The sequence below is a fragment of the Haliotis rubra genome, unplaced genomic scaffold (assembly GCF_003918875.1).
Source record: "Haliotis rubra isolate DU_JTF1 unplaced genomic scaffold, ASM391887v1 Scf97, whole genome shotgun sequence".
Classification (NCBI taxonomy): domain Eukaryota; kingdom Metazoa; phylum Mollusca; class Gastropoda; order Lepetellida; family Haliotidae; genus Haliotis; species Haliotis rubra.
In genome coordinates, this window is record NW_025767712.1 from 762,962 (window position 1) to 781,280 (window position 18,319).

The following is an 18,319-nucleotide window of genomic DNA, read 5'->3' on the forward strand; positions in this document are numbered from 1 at the left end:
AAATAAGTTTGAAAAGTGGTCAAAGTGTCATGGTGACCTTGAAGATAAGGGCAAGGTCACCCAAATCAACTGGTGTCTGCATAATCCCCCAAAGTAGGCTGTCACCAAATTTGAAGATATTGGGTACAACAGTCTATGAGATATCACGTGAACAACAGTTGGAAAAGTGGTCAAAGTGTCGTGGTGACCTTGAAGATAAAGTCAAGGTCACCCACATCGACTGGTGTCTAGGTAATCTCCCAATGTAGGCTGTCACCAAATTTGAAGACATTGGGTACAACAGTTCATAAGATATCTCGTTTTCAAGATTTTGAAAAGTGGTCAAAGTGTCATGGTGACCTTGAAGATAAGGTCAAGGTCACCCAAATCAACTGGTGTCTGCATAATCCCCCAATGTAGGCTGTCACCAAATTTGAAGACACTGGGTACAACAGTGAGATATATCATGAGACATTGTGTTAACAAGAATCGGACGTACATGCGTGCATCGTATGATGGACGCCGCTGAATACATAGTCCCCCGTTCGGCGTTGCGCAGGGGGACAAATATTCAGTTCTATGTCCTTCAGCAGGGTAGAGGAGGATTACTCAGCATCTTGTAGGTTAACTTTCACATGTGCAAGCTATGTGGAGAATAAAGGTATTTGACAATGCACTGTAAAATCCCAGGCATCAAAATCAAGACCAGTCTAGACCAGATTTAACATTGCACTGAATCACAGGCACAACATTACATACAATGTAAACATCTGATCCCTTAACAAGCATATCCTAGGAATCCCCAGAAGGTTCATATGATGAACATGAATCCCCACTCTCCACACTGAGTCCCCAAACATCCGGGATAACAGAGTTGGTGTTACCTTGCCGGTCGATGACACTTTCAGACAGGATCCTGGCAATGACAAGGTCATTCATCTCATCCAACTTGACCGTAATGCCCTGGAAAACAGACACAATCATTTTTCCCTCTGTTGTTATATGTGAAACCAGTATGTCTTGTCACAACATGTGATCTTAGTCAGATGGACAATATGACGTCATGTTGACAAAACAGCATTCACTCATCCTCTAATGATCTACAGCCCATGTGATTATAATATACAATCAAAGTAACTTAAAGGTCACATGCAACGTAAAACACAACTTTGCAGATTCTGATACCTTTCGGTATGGACGTACCGAAACAAATCATCAAAAATGCAAATTCAAGTTATAAAGTTGAAAAATAACGCGATGAAAAAAAACGCGCCAAATCGAGTTCAAATGATTCACTAATTTTCCCTCGAAAATTTTGGGGAAAAACGGGTTTCAACAGCTGGGCTCGCTCATAGCATAGCTGGCGCAGTGAAATAGGTTCACAACAACTTGGAAGCGGGATGTCTGGTGAATACTCGGTGAAGGCTTTGGTGTGAGCTATTTTCATAATGTTTTGTTGATAGCTCACAGGCTGAAGCTTTTATATGTTATGACAGTAAATAAACTGTCCATATAATTTCATTTGTCTATTTCACCACACATTCTTCTTACCGAGAAACTTTCTCAGTTCGATACTTAAAAGCAATGTCATTATTTAGCGTTGACAGAATTTCTAACTGTGATATAGATATGTCGTTGTCACAGACAAAACTCAATGTCTTGTTTTATTGACACCTGTGTGTCTGCCTGCCTGTCTGCTAATGACAATATTCAATACACAGCTGCTATCACTGACCACATGCAATTTGAACTTAACACCAATCAGGCTATACACCATAAACAAAATGCATTGATATCCTGTAAACAAAATGCATTGATTTATGGCCCGAGTTCGGTCTCTGTCACATTATGTAATTACACAGACAGGCAGGTGTGATACTTGAACACATGACATGTTATGATGTCTGTTGATTGCAAAATGTTATACACAAAAAATGAGCATGTATTTACAAAACCCAACATCTCTATATATACACACACAATGAGCCGTGGGGTGGCATCTGCAAATGAACCAGCCGTTACACTTGAGTGCACACCCACCAGCTCTGACTGGGTTCGGTATCCCGCTGCTTCGTTTCGAGGAAGTAAACCTAAGTACAAAATATTTCACTTTTGATTTGCGATTATCGCTTATAATTTTTGTTTATTTGTTTTTCATAATCAGCAATGCATATTATATGTCATTAAGAAGTGATAATTGTGTTTTAATTATGTTTGATTTTTTGGTTGCATGTGACCTTTAAGATGAATTTGCAACATGTGTCAACAATGTCAAAAATAAATTCAAAATTTCAGTAGTTTGTAAATGGACACATCTGTATGTTCGTTTTCCAATAACACACAGCAATATTCCAGCTATATGATGGTGGTCTGTAAATAATCGAGTCTAGGACGGACAATACAGTGTGTATCAATGTACGCATTTGGGCTTCGTTGACATGCATCAACCAAGTCAACAAGTCTGACTACCAAATCAACAACTGACAACTGACAACTACAGCCTGACAGCTTGTGACATTAACATCAAATATCCTGTTGTATTTATCAGCATGAAAACAGTTGAAAGTTTCAGGTTCTTACTAGCGGTTCTGTTGTTGATTTCCTGATGGTGACAAATCTAATCTGTTCTGTGATGGCATTAAACACTGGCGGCGGAGGGGCATCGAGCTGCATTGTGTCAAACACGTCGTCCCCATACTGCTTATCGGCCACCTCATCATGGGCCTGCATCAACGCCTAAGACAGACAGGTCATCAAATCATTGTTCAACTTTAAATGAAAAACAAAGGGAGCATTGTCATAGACTTAATGTTGTGGATTTTGAGGGTCACTTGATAAAAATATAAAATGAAAGTGTCATCAAACTGTGACATACCCAGTAAATAACACACACATTAATTCCATGACATCAGGGTAGGACAAAACCACAGAAGCAGGTTAAGTGCTGATATTTTGTTTGGTCAAATATTCATATTTTAAATTTCTTCTTATGATCAATAACAGATTGTAACCAAAACCACATTAAAGTCATGTTGTCAAGAGCAAAGAACATGTTGGACTTTTAGGGATTATGAAACAAATTTAGGGCTTTGGGAATCAATGTTCTGGGGTTAACATGGGAGAGAAGGTAGAAGACAAGCCTCAGTACACGTATTCACGAGGTGCAACAAGCCTCAGTACACCCTGATGTATTCCTGAGGTGCAACAAGCCTCAGTACACCCTGATGTATTCCAGAGGTGCAACAAGCCTCAGTACACCCTGATGTATTCCAGAGGTGCAACAAGCCTCACTACACCCTGATGTATTCCAGAGGTGCAACAAGCCTCACTACACCCTGATGTATTCCAGAGGTGCAACAAGCCTCACTACACCCTGATGTATAGAGGTGCAAGAGGTGCAACAAGCCTCACACACCCTGATGTATTCCAGAGGTGCAACAAGCCTCAGTACACCCTGATGTATTCCAGAGGTGCAACAAGCCTGATGTATTCCAGAGGTACACTCACTACACCCTGATGTATTCCAGAGGTGCAACAAGCCTCAGTACACCCTGATGTATTCCAGAGGTGCAACAAGCCTCACTACACCCTGATGTATTCCAGAGGTGCAACAAGCCTCAGTACACCCTGATGTATTCCAGAGGTGCAACAAGCCTCAGTACACCCTGATGTATTCCAGAGGTGCAACAAGCCTCACTACACCCTGATGTATTCAGTACACCCTGATGTATTCCAGAGGTGCAACAAGCCTCAGTACACCCTGATGTATTCCAGAGGTGCAGTGATGTATTGAAGGGGTGCAGCCTGATGTATGTATGTGTATTCCAGAGGTGCAACAAGCCTCACTAAACCCTGATGTATTCCAGAGGTGCAACAAGCCTCACTACACCCTGATGTATTCCAGAGGTGCAACAAGCCTCAGTACACCCTGATGTATTCCAGAGGTGCAACAAGCCTCAGTACACCCTGATGTATTCCAGAGGTGCAACAAGCCTCAGTACACCCTGATGTATTCCAGAGGTGCAACAAGCCTCAGTACACCCTGATGTATTCCAGAGGTGCAGTACAATGTATTCCTGAGGTGCAGTACAGTACACCCTGATGTATTCCAGGTGCAGGTGCAACAAGCCTCAGTACACCCTGATGTATTCCAGAGGTGCAACAAGCTGGAGTACACCCTGATGTATTCCAGAGGTGCAACAAGCCTCAGTACACCCTGATGTATTCCCCTGAGGGTGCAACAAGCCTCACAACAAGCTAGTGCACACCCTGATGTATTCCAGAGGTGCAACAAGCCGCAGTACACCCTGATGTATTCCAGAGGTGCAACAAGCCTCACTACACCCTGATGTATTCCAAAGGTGCAACAAGCCTCACTACACCCTGATGTATTCCAGAGGTGCAACAAGCCTCACTACACCCTGATGTATTCACCCTGATTTCCAGAGGTGCAACAAGCCTCACTACACCCTGATGTATTCCTGAGGTGCAACAAGCCTCACTACACCCTGATGTATTCCAGAGGTGCAACAAGCCTCAGTACACCCTGATGTATTCCAGAGGTGCAACAAGCCTCAGTACACCCTGATGTATTCCAGAGGTGCAACAAGCCTCAGTACACCCTGATGTATTCCAGAGGTGCAACAAGCCTCAGTACACCCTGATGTATTCCTGAGGTGCAACAAGCCTCAGTACACCCTGATGTATTCCAGAGGTGCAACAAGCCTCACTACACCCTGATGTATTCCAGAGGTGCAACAAGCCTCACTACACCCTGATGTATTCCTGAGGTGCAATACTCACTCTGAAGTGGGGGTTCTGCATGATGTTCTCTAGGGCTGCAGCCTCTCTGCTGCCCTTTTCCCGGTTGTTGTCCAGGACGAATTGCACCTCCTTTGATATGTCACATGCTTGCAGGGTCTTTGGCTCTCGTGCCTTGCGCTCTATGTTTTCCTTTGCCTAAAACAAAATGAAGCATGATATTTCATCAACAAATAGGACAAATATTCATGAAAACATTCAGATGCTTTATATAAAGTTGACCAACTATTTGACTGGAACATTACTGATGACAGATTGGTGTAAAGTTATTATCAATTATTTCCAAAAATAGGAAACTGACAAGATATTTTACCTGAACCATTCCAAGAACAGCAGGGTCCAGGAGAATGTCTTTGAGGAAATCCAGATCATCTGCCTTTGCTCCCTTGTCCAGGAGGACATCCATGGAATCACACAGTTCCTGTATGGCATCTGGGCATCAACACAAAAACATGGAGACAGTAAGAGATCAGTGGTAATTCAAACAGTCATCAGCAACCAGTCATTTGACTTGCATCTGGTGGAGACAAAACTATTGTCAACAAGCTCACACAGTCGTCTCTCTCCTCAGAACTATCCTTGCACGCCTCCACCTCCCTTCTTAATCTTCTTCACTTACCTTTCACACAATGCCATGTGTATAATGCATACCAGTATGCAGGGACAGGAATGTTGTTTTTCAAAAGTGTGTATGTAGAAATTAAGGTTAGCCATTAAGAATGTTTGTGTGTCAGCAAGAATAGTTTAAAATTATCATTTCACTATTTCACTAACCAATAAGCAGTTATTCTTGTAGATTGAAGTTTCAATTTCTGAATACCTTAGTGCTAAGCTGGAGTAAGCACAGAAGTGTTCCAAGCAAACCAATAAATAGCAATTTAAATATGTTCTTGTGAAGTTAGGGCAACATGACCACAACAGGGGAAACCAAGACTGGGTTTACATATTTCCCTACATGGGGCAATCTAAACCTCGTCTAACATATGCTTCATTCACTAGATTATCCCACCACACCAAAAATGAGTGAGTGTCTGAAATATTGACCAAAACATTTTTGAAATCACAAACAACCAAAACTGAAGAAGTAAATACCTTGGCCTTCTGAATTTTCCATAATGGCAGCTGGCATGCTGTCTCTCCTCCGTCCCTTTCAATGCTGTCTGAAACACAGAACACACTGTCTAAGCTTTTGTCTCAGCTTGCCTTGGCTGACATTTTGTATCATCAAGACCTACTGCCTATAAATAGTCTTGATGTAAGCCACAGTAAGTCTCTGCAACGTTGTGGTATAATCGGAAGGTAAGTGAAAGTCATACAGCCTTGCCTCTAACAAATACTGACAAAGGTTCATGGACCCCAATCTAAGCGTTAACATGAATGTGCATTATTGTAAATAATAATAATGCTAATTTTTGCGCACTAGAATCCAGCACGATGCTGCTCTCCGGCGTTACATTATTACCCTGACGGAATTGTACTTCCTTAAAGAGAAGAAACAAATCGGAGGTGTTCACCTGGAACATAATATGGGGACCCATATGAAACATATCAGTTTGACTATGCACTCAGGGTGATAGAGAGCCCATTCTGAAATACTAAATACAAACTCAGTGTTATGTGTGAAAGATCTTGTAAAATGACGTTTCATTTAAAGATCCGTCATTTGACTGTACAAAACCTTCAGATAACTCTCAAGATTTATCCGTTAATATCATATCTCTGCTTATATGTTTCCCCAAAGAGGCAAACAGCTAATGACCTACATTATTTCAGCTAAGTGGATTAGATCACTGACGTTCTGTGCCTGACTCTGAAAGTCTGGGTTCAAATCCTGGAAGGGACTCAACCCCACAGTTGTGAGTGAGTATGGTTTTACATGCCGCTTTTAGCAATATTCCAGCAATATCTTGGCAGGGGACACCAGAAATGAAACCCCAAAGAAATACTATCTGTAGACTGACTGACTGACTGAGTTTGGTTTTACGCTGCTTTTAGCAATAATCCAGCAACATCACGGCGGGGGACACCAGAAATGGGCTTCACACTTGTGCCCATGTGGGGATTCGAACCCAGGTCTTCGGCGTGACGAGCCAACGCTTTAACCATTAGGCTACCCCACCGCCCCACTATCTGTAGAAACAGTAATAGACAAATAGATCATATGCAACTATACTATTAATCAACTATGAATTTTCTTCCCACAGCAAGGCAACATATTGTAATCCCAGAAAAATAACGTTAAATCCTGTATAAAGGAAGGACTCTCATAACTCGCATATTAATTGTTATCTGCAGATAAACTGACACTGTTTTATGTTGCTTAAAATCTTCAAAACAAAATACATGGAATGTTGTCCTGTGATATTAATAACAGTAACTACCACAATGGTTACCGCTTTTAAATATGACTAATCATCTACAGGCATCTGTGGAGCAAGGTGACAGCTGTACAGTTACAAGCATGATTGCCTTGGTTACCCAATAGCCATGACGATGATATTATGATATTCTGAAACAGGGAATTGTTGACAATAATGTTTGTTTGTAGTTGGTCTATATCAGTCAGCTATTTATTCTCTGAATGATAACAGTTGTTTGGGAAGTATTAGGTCAAATGCCACCGAGTATAAACATGACAAACAGATCTCTATCAGTGCTATTGTTGACTTGGCTCTCATAAGACAAATCAGCCCACTCATGCCATTCTCTACATAAACAAGTACCTTTCCTGTCATAAATGCTTAAGTCCATAATTACCTAATACTTAACAAGAAAATATCTCCTTTTACATGAGATATTTATTGACAGTTTGAGGGATAATTTAGTCAATGATGACTCAGTTTGTAAACGTGTAAGGCAATGTCTTATGATTCCTTACAAAGAAGTCCAACATGAGACCCAGATGGATCTGTGCATAACCATGATAAGTAGGGGTGAAACGGTACACTTCTACCACGGTAGGTACACATTTAGGTACACATTGTGGTACAAGGCCTTTGGTTGGGTATGATGAGACTTTCTTCATCCGGGGAAAAAATAGCAGCCATCTAGCCAAATGACAAATTGATTTGAGTTCTAGACATTTTAGAAAAAGGTTTAAAAAGGTTAATAAAAGAACTTACATGCGAAAGCAAAATGACAAATTTTCGGATTGCATTAAGGTTAATAAAAGACGGTACGAAAACCCTGAATTTTGGATTGCTTTACGGCATAGCGAACAACAGTAATACAATGGTATACCGCTTCACGTTAATGACAAGGCCTAATGAACAAGGCCTTTACCCAGCAGTTGTGTAACATTTAGACAACACCACAATGGCTAAGGCAGTGTAACATGTAGACAACACCACAATGGCTAAGGCAGGCTAAGGCAGTGTAACATGTAGACTGACCACAATGGCTAAGGCAGTGTAACATGTAAACACCACAGTGGCTAAGGCAGTGTAACATGATGGCTGCTGTAACATGTAGACAACACCACAATGGTGGCTCAAAGGAGATGTGGGTAAACGTGCTTGTGGTGAAAAGACACAGACAATGGCTAAGGCAGTTAACCCTACCCAGATTCCATATACACCTGAAGCAGTCCAGATCCTCAAGGAAAGGCCTTACAAGCATCGCTGTTATTTCTGTAGCAATGGCAGTCTTTGATCTGAATGTTTCCAGTTTTGAGTAGATAACTGGTATGTATGCACCATTAGTACAAACTGTATGTGTCTCTCTGAGATTCTGCAGAGGTGGGATCCATAAACATGCATGCACAGAGGCCCAGATAAGCTGCGTGTCCGGGTAAAATATGCATAGAAAATTTCCAATTACACATTGAAAAATAATTGATGCGTACCAATTACGCATTAAAAATGTTAGATACGCAAAAAGTTTAAAACAAATGCGTACGGAATATATTTATAAAAATTGCTTGCGTAATGAAAAAGACATCAATTGCTATCAAGTTGTACTGTTAGTATAGGACAAGTGTTGTATTGTCAGTATAGGATGAGTGATTTCCATTATATTTAAGTTGGTTTTGATTAGGTATGACATAAGGCAGAACATACCTGCTTAGTAAACTTACTCAATGACATAATACTTAGGTGAGTAAAATGGCTGAAATAAGCACATATTTGAAAGCAGTGGGTAACGGAAAATGAAATACCCACTCAACATTCATAATGCCTACTCCAAAAAAAGTGGGTACAGTACCCACATGAGCTAAATCTTATCTGGAGCTCTGCATGCACTTCTTCAGAATTTCCTGATATGTGTGGCCTCTAAGGGTGTGAGTGACAATCCAGTGATCAACAGCATGAGCACCAATCTCCGCAATAGGGAACCGATGACATGTGTCAACCAAGTCAACAAGCCTGACCACCCGTCACCTCTAATACGACAAAGATTAGGCGTTTTGTCCAGTCCCTATCAGTGTAATGGCTGCTTTTTGTCCCATCTGCAAGCATTTGATTTCTGTCCAAACACACCCTATCCTACATAAGGTATCACCCATCTCACCCAGCAAGTTTCATTCCTCTGACCATTTAACAATCTTTAAGCATTCATTGTTGACAAAATTAACATTTTTAGACAATGATTTCTTAATTCCAATGTTTTTAGATCAAAGATGTCAACATGGATGACTATTAAAATTCCAATTTGATATACCTTCAATAAACATAAACTCTCTAAAAGTAACAAACATCCATACACTTTCACTAGTTTCAGGCATTTCAACATTTGAGGGGACGATGGAACTGAGAACTACACCTGTTTCCCTGACAGTACAGTGTTCGCGGTAGGAAAAAATCTTTGAGTTCCTAAAACTATAGCCCTTGGAATCTTGCACGTGCACACAATGCAGGTGTATGCCCGAGCCAATAGTGGGGTCTGGGGGCATATCCCTATGTAAAATTTTGAAATTTCCTTGCATTCAGAGCACTTTATCATCATTCACAAGTCAAATTAGCTCATAGAAACTTTATTTTATTTTGTTTTTTTCGGGAAAATCCGTTTCTCCGTTACCTGTTGTGTTTCCGAACCGCGAATAACTATATGGTATGAATTCATGGCATATATGGTCATACACGGTTCAGAGTTTGTATGCCATCTGGCGAGATTGCTATTTATAAATCTGTGGAATTCCAAGTTTGGGTAACATCACCATGTCAACACGGACGATATTACATTTCAGTATCATGAGACTCAAGGAAGGAATTTTGAAATATAACTACCCTGAACACTAACCACTTTGTGTGCAGAACATGCAGGTAGAAAATATTGTGCATGAAATGTAGATGTATTTAAATGAAACACGTAGGTTTTTGTGTCAACGTGAAAAATGCGGTATGCATACAAGCTTGATCATTTTGACATCGATATCATGCAGTGAAACACAATCTCTTGTACCCAATACTAAATGCCCAGGACGCAACATGCACAACTATATCCAGTGGACTGACGATTATGGTAGTTCAACACACTTATCAATATTTGCAAGTGTCTGCGATAAACCATTTCCTTGGCAGTTCCTTTATCATGTTTATGTCGATCAAGAGGCTTTGTTGCACTTAAAAAAGCAATAACTCATACAAGCTAAGTTTCGGGTCAATAGCAGATGATCGCAAAAAGATGCATGTTTTAAACAAAGAGATTAACCAGGCCAAGTAACTCAGTATCGATGTGCATTTCATTGTCACTATGGTTACAGTAAATCCATGTTTGCTTTAAACAAGTAAAAGAAGTGCTGCTCAACTGGCACAGCTTTTATCACATATGAAGTATTTGGGATTATATTTTCTTAGTAAGGTTGAGTCCCATCTGGAATTCGAACTACCACTGTCAGAGTCAGATTCCCAATCACCAGACCCATGAAGATCCAGGTTAGAATTGATCTTCAGCATAAGAGGCGATTAACGGGATAGGGTGGTCAGGTTCGCCGACTTGGTTGACACATGTCATTGTATCCCAACTGCATAAATCGATGCTCATGCTGTTGATCACTGGAATGTCTGGTCCTGACTCGATTTACAAACTGCCACCATATACTGATATAGCTGGAGTATTGCTGAATGCAGTGTTAAACAGTAAACAAAGCACTATCCCACATTAATACATTGCGTGAAGCCCACCCCCCTCAATGATATTGCTGGAATACTGCTAAAAGCAGAGTAAAGCCCAACTCACTCACGGTACATATCAGAGTCATTTTAACAATGAATCAACATGTTCAATGTTATTAATAACTATGATAGTGTTAAACATAGTAAAACATAGAAATAATTTCCCCCTTATCATGTATATGATTGTAAAAAGAAGTCATCTTTGCTCAGCTAAAGCATCAAGCCATTTAAAAGACATGATCTGTTCAATTTCAGTTCGTACTTTGTACACATTTTTGCCTTTGGACATGAACATGATGAATAACCTTAGACTTGTGAGTTTCCAGACAACTTTCTGTTAAATAAGTCTGTCACATTACCAGAGATGCCAACCCCAAAGTGATGCAAATAGTAGTTTCGAGGATCAAATTTGGTAATGTGACCATAAAATTAGTAGTCAACTAAATACTTAAAATCATGATGGATTCTGAGAAAGACAATATGACACTAATCCAGAGTGAAGCTTTAATTCAACATACTTCCAACAGCATATTTCCAAATTATCAGCATTACATTTCTTCTGGTCTCTTTTTGGCGAAAATGGATTTAATCAACGAAAATATATGTCTATATATCCAAATTTTAATGAATTTTCCTCAAATTTTGTAGAATTTCTAGTGCAATCGTATTGGCATAGTTTGAGGCTAAAATTCGTAGCGACTACGATAAAATCGTAGAGGTTGGCATCTCTGCATTACGATCATGCCTTCACTGCCATATACAAGGATGATGTATGTGGTATGTGCTGTTGGTATGTGCTGTACAATCACCACCACATACTCAGTCTCTGTGTACAAATGCATGTTATATACATGTCCATCATTCAACTAGGGGCATGGATTAACACTCTCAAACCTTGGAGCAGATACAGGCCACAGGCTGAAGATTTCATCAACATCAAAGTTAATAGGCTCAATGCAAATGATCAGGATGATTCTAATCAGGGATTTATTTGTTCACACTGTTTGACCCAAAACATCACAAGATATAATACTACCTTCTATCAACATTATCTATAATAATCCTCACATGAAAGCAATGCCCATGAAGCAAAATACAAAACATTTATATATATTCCACTGCTGACCTGTTTTCACAATATGTTGATGTGCTGTACATCTGAACATGTCATGTATATAGTACTATATACCACAAAACAAATCATAGATATCCATACACAAAGAAACATTTTATATGTCTTATACCAACTCTTCCCACAATTCATTAAAATAATTGGGAAATAATTGTCAAAATCAAATTATCAATCAATGATTTCATCATAAAAAGACAACCATGAATACAATCAATCAAATCTGAACATCAATGTATAAACTTAGAACTAAATATATAACAAAGTTCATGAAAGAACCACATACTTTTTACTCTTTTGTAAATCTTTTACAAAACAAAAATGATACTATATACAATGTTGGCCTATACTTATATCAGAAATTAATAAACTCCAGGATGTAGAGCTGCAAAGTTAAACTAAATACAATGTTATCTGATTGTATCATGGGCTGATGGCTTCTTTACTGAATAAACACTGTCTGTATTACATGTTACTTTGTGCACGCATGGGGCATGATGAGGACAGACTCACTGTCAAACTGACTCATTAAGGATGTAGAGTCTAAAACTTGCAGTGACTCAAGTGTACACGTGATTATCGCAACCAGACATCAGTTAGCCGAATCCACAGTACATCTAATCATTAAATGAAGTCTACCATCAGTAATTATGTAGTTGCCAGGTCCCAGACAAAATCTTTCTCAAATCCACTTCCGACATGGGAGTGCCATAACATGCAGGCTTCTTGAAAATAATGTTCGTACCTACTTTTCTCAGTATGGTCAACTGGCTTGAATCACGTCCCATAATACTCCCGTCACATGTCAAACTTTGCTTCTACTTGACTCAGTTTCCGTCCATGAATTATATAACTTCACAGGAAGTGACCAAACTTGGGCAAGTTCATTCTACTCGTATCCTTATCCTGAGTCGGCACATTCTAAATCACACTTTTGACTTGTAATTGTATCAGATGCTTATTAAGGATGCTATCATATCACAGCAGGATATTCATTTGAATCACGTACTGCTATTATTACATTGACAGTTCAGGCACTCTATTTCAACCAGGAACATTTCATGTTATACCCTCATTATTAAACATCTTAAAATATGCATTAATCAGGTCCATTACACATTGTTCTTGGTATGTGGTAGAGTATTTCTAAAACAATACTGATTCTTCAAGTTCAAAGACATTCTGAACAAAGTTATTTCTGTAGCTCGGTCTCATATTTATTTGCTTCTTGTTTTGAAGAAGATTCTAGCTGTTTACCACTGAAGTGGAATCTACAAACACAAGTCGGTTGGTTGGTGTTTTACGCCGCACTCAGCAATATTCCAGCTATATGGCGGCAGTCCGTAAATAATCGAGTCTGGACCAGACAATCCAGTGATCAACAACATGAGCATCGATCTAAGCAATTGGGAACCGATCACATGTGCCAACCAAATCAGCCAGCCTGACCACCTGATCCTGTTAGTCACCTCTTACGACAAGCTTGGGTTGATGAAGACCAATTCTAACCCGGATCTTCGTGGGTCCACGAACACAAGTGTAGTGATGTCAAACCAAGGATGATCATTAGGACACATTGGGATTCAAACCCAGGATCAGCTGATCCTATCACCAGTAAGGGGCAACAAACTGTGATGCCGATGAAGACAATACCAATTTCAGGCTTTGATTGTGTTTGGGTTTGTTGGTAATAGGTCAAATCCCAGATTATACAAGTGAATGGACAGTGTGTCACTGGGATTACATAAACTATTACATCAAAGAGTTCAAGCAAAAAGGCACTTGACAAACATGACTACCAGCAGAATAAATGTCTGGTCTGACGTGAGTTTTATTCTCTGCACAGGGTTAAAAACAATTAATTGCAAATGAATTGTAGAATGACTGTCAGATAAATCGCAGGTTATCACATGCACAGATCATGTAAATCAGTGGTGTATATTTTCATCAACTATAATCTTTTCAGATCATGTATTATGACTACATATACACTTATCAGCTACTGATTATAGATGTACAAGTCAAAGTCAAGTCAAAAGATGTATATTGTATTTCAGGCCTCCAGCCCATATACATTGGAGTTACATGCATTATACAATCACATACAGCTTGAATACAGAGATGATTTTAACGGAGTATCACACTTAGAGTTAGACATTGCCTTGTAGATGTATTGTGATAGTTTTCAGTTGATACAGTTGTCAATAGAAGACAGGAATTGTTTAAATTCTACAGTAGGTGACTTGGAGAGAGGTAACATTCAGGAATATATTGTTTACGTAAATCTATGTAAGATGGACAGACGAATAAAATATGAATTTCGTTTTTAATAGATAATTTACATAATGGGCAAATTCTTTTATATCTGTCGATGGACATATGTCTTCCTTCATTAATCCATTTATGCATATCGTCCCTTTTGGGGGATGGATACTTCAAAAAAGCATTTCTGTCCTATTGTTGAAGATAGAAACCTGCAGTTTAGACGTGAATGAAGCTGAGTAAATTGTTTAGTGGTTGAGCCATTCGCATTACTTGTAGAGTGAATTGTGAGGTAATATGACTTTTTCAGCAGTCCCTCTTTTAACTATGTATGTTCATTAGAATGTGTTTAAAACATTTGTTGTTCAAATAGAAAAATTAAATGGAAATGGTTTGCATTTTTTTCCATACTCAATTTTTTGCCAAAATACCATCCCAAAAGTGGGATGATATGCAGATGAGTGAACTTAAATTAGGTAATTCATTAGGCTTAGGTTGGGGAGATCAACCTCTTAAATCTTACAATTGACTCTTTTCATTTGAAAGCCTTCATGGAATATAACCGAACTGGCTTTTATATGAAACTACGTGTATTAACAAACTGAAACCTGAACATTTCATGGGCATTCTTGATCCCATAATATATTTTCTGATGACCTAAAAATCATAGCTGATGATCTATGTCCCACACACTATGATAAATGTGATCACTTGACCCAGTGTTGTAAACTCCCCAAAATTTCAGCTAGACAACTGGTCTGGTAACTCTCAAAAGCTACCAGACCGGCTGGAAAGTTGCCAGTCCAGAATTTTTTGGATTAACACAAATAAAAAGAAGGTTAATAAGAGGAGGGAACTGTTTAATGTCATGTTATTGTCACAATAACACATTTTCAAATGTTTTTCGGTCAACTTCACCTGGCTTTAGTCATTATATACATTACGAAATTACACTGATTTAACAGCCAGACCATCGGGTGTGCAACTTTTTAAAACTGACCGTCCGGTCGCAAAACAGACCGTCCCTGACGGTCGGGCAGGCGGGAGTTTGCAACACTGCTTGACCGGTAAAATTTACAAATGACCGGTATTTGAAATGCTAGCCGAATAAATAATAGCAGTTTTGGAAAAACCCAGGCTAAAAATAGTGGCATTGCGATACCCTCTACATTTCTGATTGTTTTTTTGGGTGCAATGTCCCACACACAATGATAAATGTGATCACTTGACCGGTACAATTGCTAGCTGGTCAGTGTCCAGTTGTAAAAAATGCCAGCGGAAACACCGATTCCTCCAGAATGTGGCTAAGCAAGTAAAGCAACTTATGCTAATGTAATGCTGCTGGGGTAGTATATGGTCCCAGTAATACTTGCACCAATACTTCTTATGAGCAAGCAAAACTATTTGTGACATGACTAATTGAATACTATCGTACCTGACACTGTGGCTTGATGATTTAGACTAAAGTTTAGTCTCTGAAAATACATAAGTTTGATGGAAACAAACAGCTCAATTAAAGTTGAAAGAGGCCAAGTGAGTTGGGAGATTCAGAACCAGAGAAAAATCTACACTTGCTTCATTTAGGGCTTATGCTTATTAGAAAGAACTTGGCGGAAGAAAAAATTAATATGGTTCTTGGACTATGAGATCGACTAATTGTGGCTTATGCTATCAACATGATCAACAAATGATCAACTGCTAGTTTTCCCCAAAACACATTCACCCGAAGATTGATTGAGCAGTGAAATCCGAACCCAGGGAAAAGTTCTGATACCATCTTTTATGAATTGTCATGTGCACAAAGAACTGAATTGTCATAATCGTATGATCATTTCTTGCGGAACTTCATTAATTATACATTCAATGAACAGGATGAATCATCAAACTGTTCATTTCTCTGTGATCATCACACTCATTTTCATGTGAGGTCATGTCACATATATTATACTGTAATTCCAAAACTACATAATATAGAAATATTACACAACATTGATGCCACAAACTAACATTATTAACATTTTTCCTCACAAAATCAAATCAAATGAGGATTTATGTGTACATGATGTAAACAGACAAGAAGCAGGAACCATACGAATACACAGTGATTTTTAAAAGTTGTCAGTTGTAATGTGTTATATTTGATACAATAGAAAATTATGAAGATTGTGAAAAAAAGTACAAGAAGCTATACTTTTAATTTATTCAGAATGTGTAATAATTAATTTAACACCTGTTACAATTTAATACATCAAACAAATGATACAACCAAGTCCTTTATGTCTTTATGGACTAATTATGTTTGTAAGTTTGAATTTAGTGTAAGGTTATGATATTTATTTGTGCTTGTTAGGCAACGTTTGGTTCCTTCAACATGGATTTTCGCAATCAGTGGATTCAAACACTGAGACAACGATTGGTGTGTATTCCGACTGCCATAATAAATTCGATGAGTGAAATTTGGTGTGAACTGAGAACCCACATGCATTACAAGGCATTATATAACACCAGTGTTGCTGGATTAACGTCTGCACATTGATTAGCACGATTACATCAGGCGATTATAATCATTAATTATTAACGATTTCGTGTACCACGAAAACTGGTGACAGGCTACTTTGTAGGGTTACACAAACATTCCTACGAGAACTCTGTATCACTTCCGCATGGCTACCTGCATAGACATAGGCATTAAGCACCAGTGACACACATGTCACTGCATCAACGACTGCACGAATACGTCGGAGAAGTTACCCATGCAGGAACTAATGAGCCAATTCAATCTCAAATCACCCAGAAACAATAACGATGAACAGGAAACCACTGACGCCATGACCTGAAAACCTCACCGCCATCCCGACTCAGTCACAAACTTTCACAGACACAAAGTTGTCCAAATTTAAAACACGTGACTGCGAAACAGTTTCCATATCTAGGCTCAAAACACAACTACATGCAAGTGCAGATCTTACGATAGGGGGTTATTTACGATGGAAGGTGAAAACAAAAACATTCGTGTCTCACCTGAGTGTTGCAAGCCAGCAAACACCTGTAGTCACGTGACGTGGATGTTTGTAATGAAGCTTTTGATTGGTGAAGCGCCGGTTTCCCCACGGAGAACTTCGATTACAAACTCGTGTTTCGCATACTTGTCATTGTTGCATGTTGTATCATTACCTTACACTGTTTCAAAGTTTTGACGTTGTTTTACCATGACATTATATTAATTATGGGTAGCGCGCTTCGTGTGATGTGAATTCAAAAATAATCTGAGTTACGAAATCTATCACCAGGGGTTTGCAGTAGCCACACCCAGCTGTATGATTCGATCAGGTATTTCAAGCATCTTTCAAACATCTTGACGTACGCTACACCGTATGCCATCAATCGACATTATACTCACGGGCACGCAAGTACATACACACATACATACCTCTTATAATTTGATAATAGACTTGTATCATTGATGTCTGTATTTTATAATGTCGATGCTTAATAATTATTTTATTGAAGGACCGGGTTTACAAAAATAAAAATAATTTTATTGACAATTATGATAATAACAATTATTATCGGAAGGGAAACGGAATATTTCTCTTATATCATCAGCTGTTGGCATAAATTACACAAAATCCCGACTGTACGGTTAGTTAAGGTCTGTTAAGTTATATAGTCTCTTGGGCATTGGGTCACCACACTGAACACCTTTGTTCGATTCCCTTGATTGATACAATGAATATTTTGAGTGTATTTTTCCTCCATGTGCTATCATTGTCGTACCTTCCATATTTAGCTGAAAGCGTCGTAAAACTGAATTCTACATAGACATGCATCGTTTTTCAGGAACAATTAAAATCAGATGCTCCAGCTGTCATTCTACCTCGTTAATGGTGGATTTTGGAACACGTGAATATTAGCTGGAGATTACAGATACTAGTATGTATAAAGCTGAAATGTTATCTGTGTGAATATCTGAAAAGAAACGTCGATGATGACAGTGATGATGATGTCTGAAATT

At 38.9% G+C, this 18,319-nt stretch overlaps 1 protein-coding gene across 1 annotated transcript in view; it reads right to left on the bottom strand.

The window, feature by feature from the left end:
- Positions 1 to 17,366, bottom strand: part of LOC124265300 (protein PALS2-like) — a 37,034-nt gene extending 19,668 nt beyond the window's left edge. Inside the window, 6 exon segments of the mRNA XM_046700093.1 lie at positions 864 to 942; positions 2,560 to 2,715; positions 4,783 to 4,938; positions 5,114 to 5,232; positions 5,893 to 5,960; positions 17,326 to 17,366. Coding sequence (XP_046556049.1) covers positions 864 to 942; positions 2,560 to 2,715; positions 4,783 to 4,938; positions 5,114 to 5,232; positions 5,893 to 5,929 — 547 coding nt within the window. The 5' untranslated portion in view covers positions 5,930 to 5,960; positions 17,326 to 17,366.
- Positions 17,367 to 18,319: the final 953 nt, after the last annotated feature.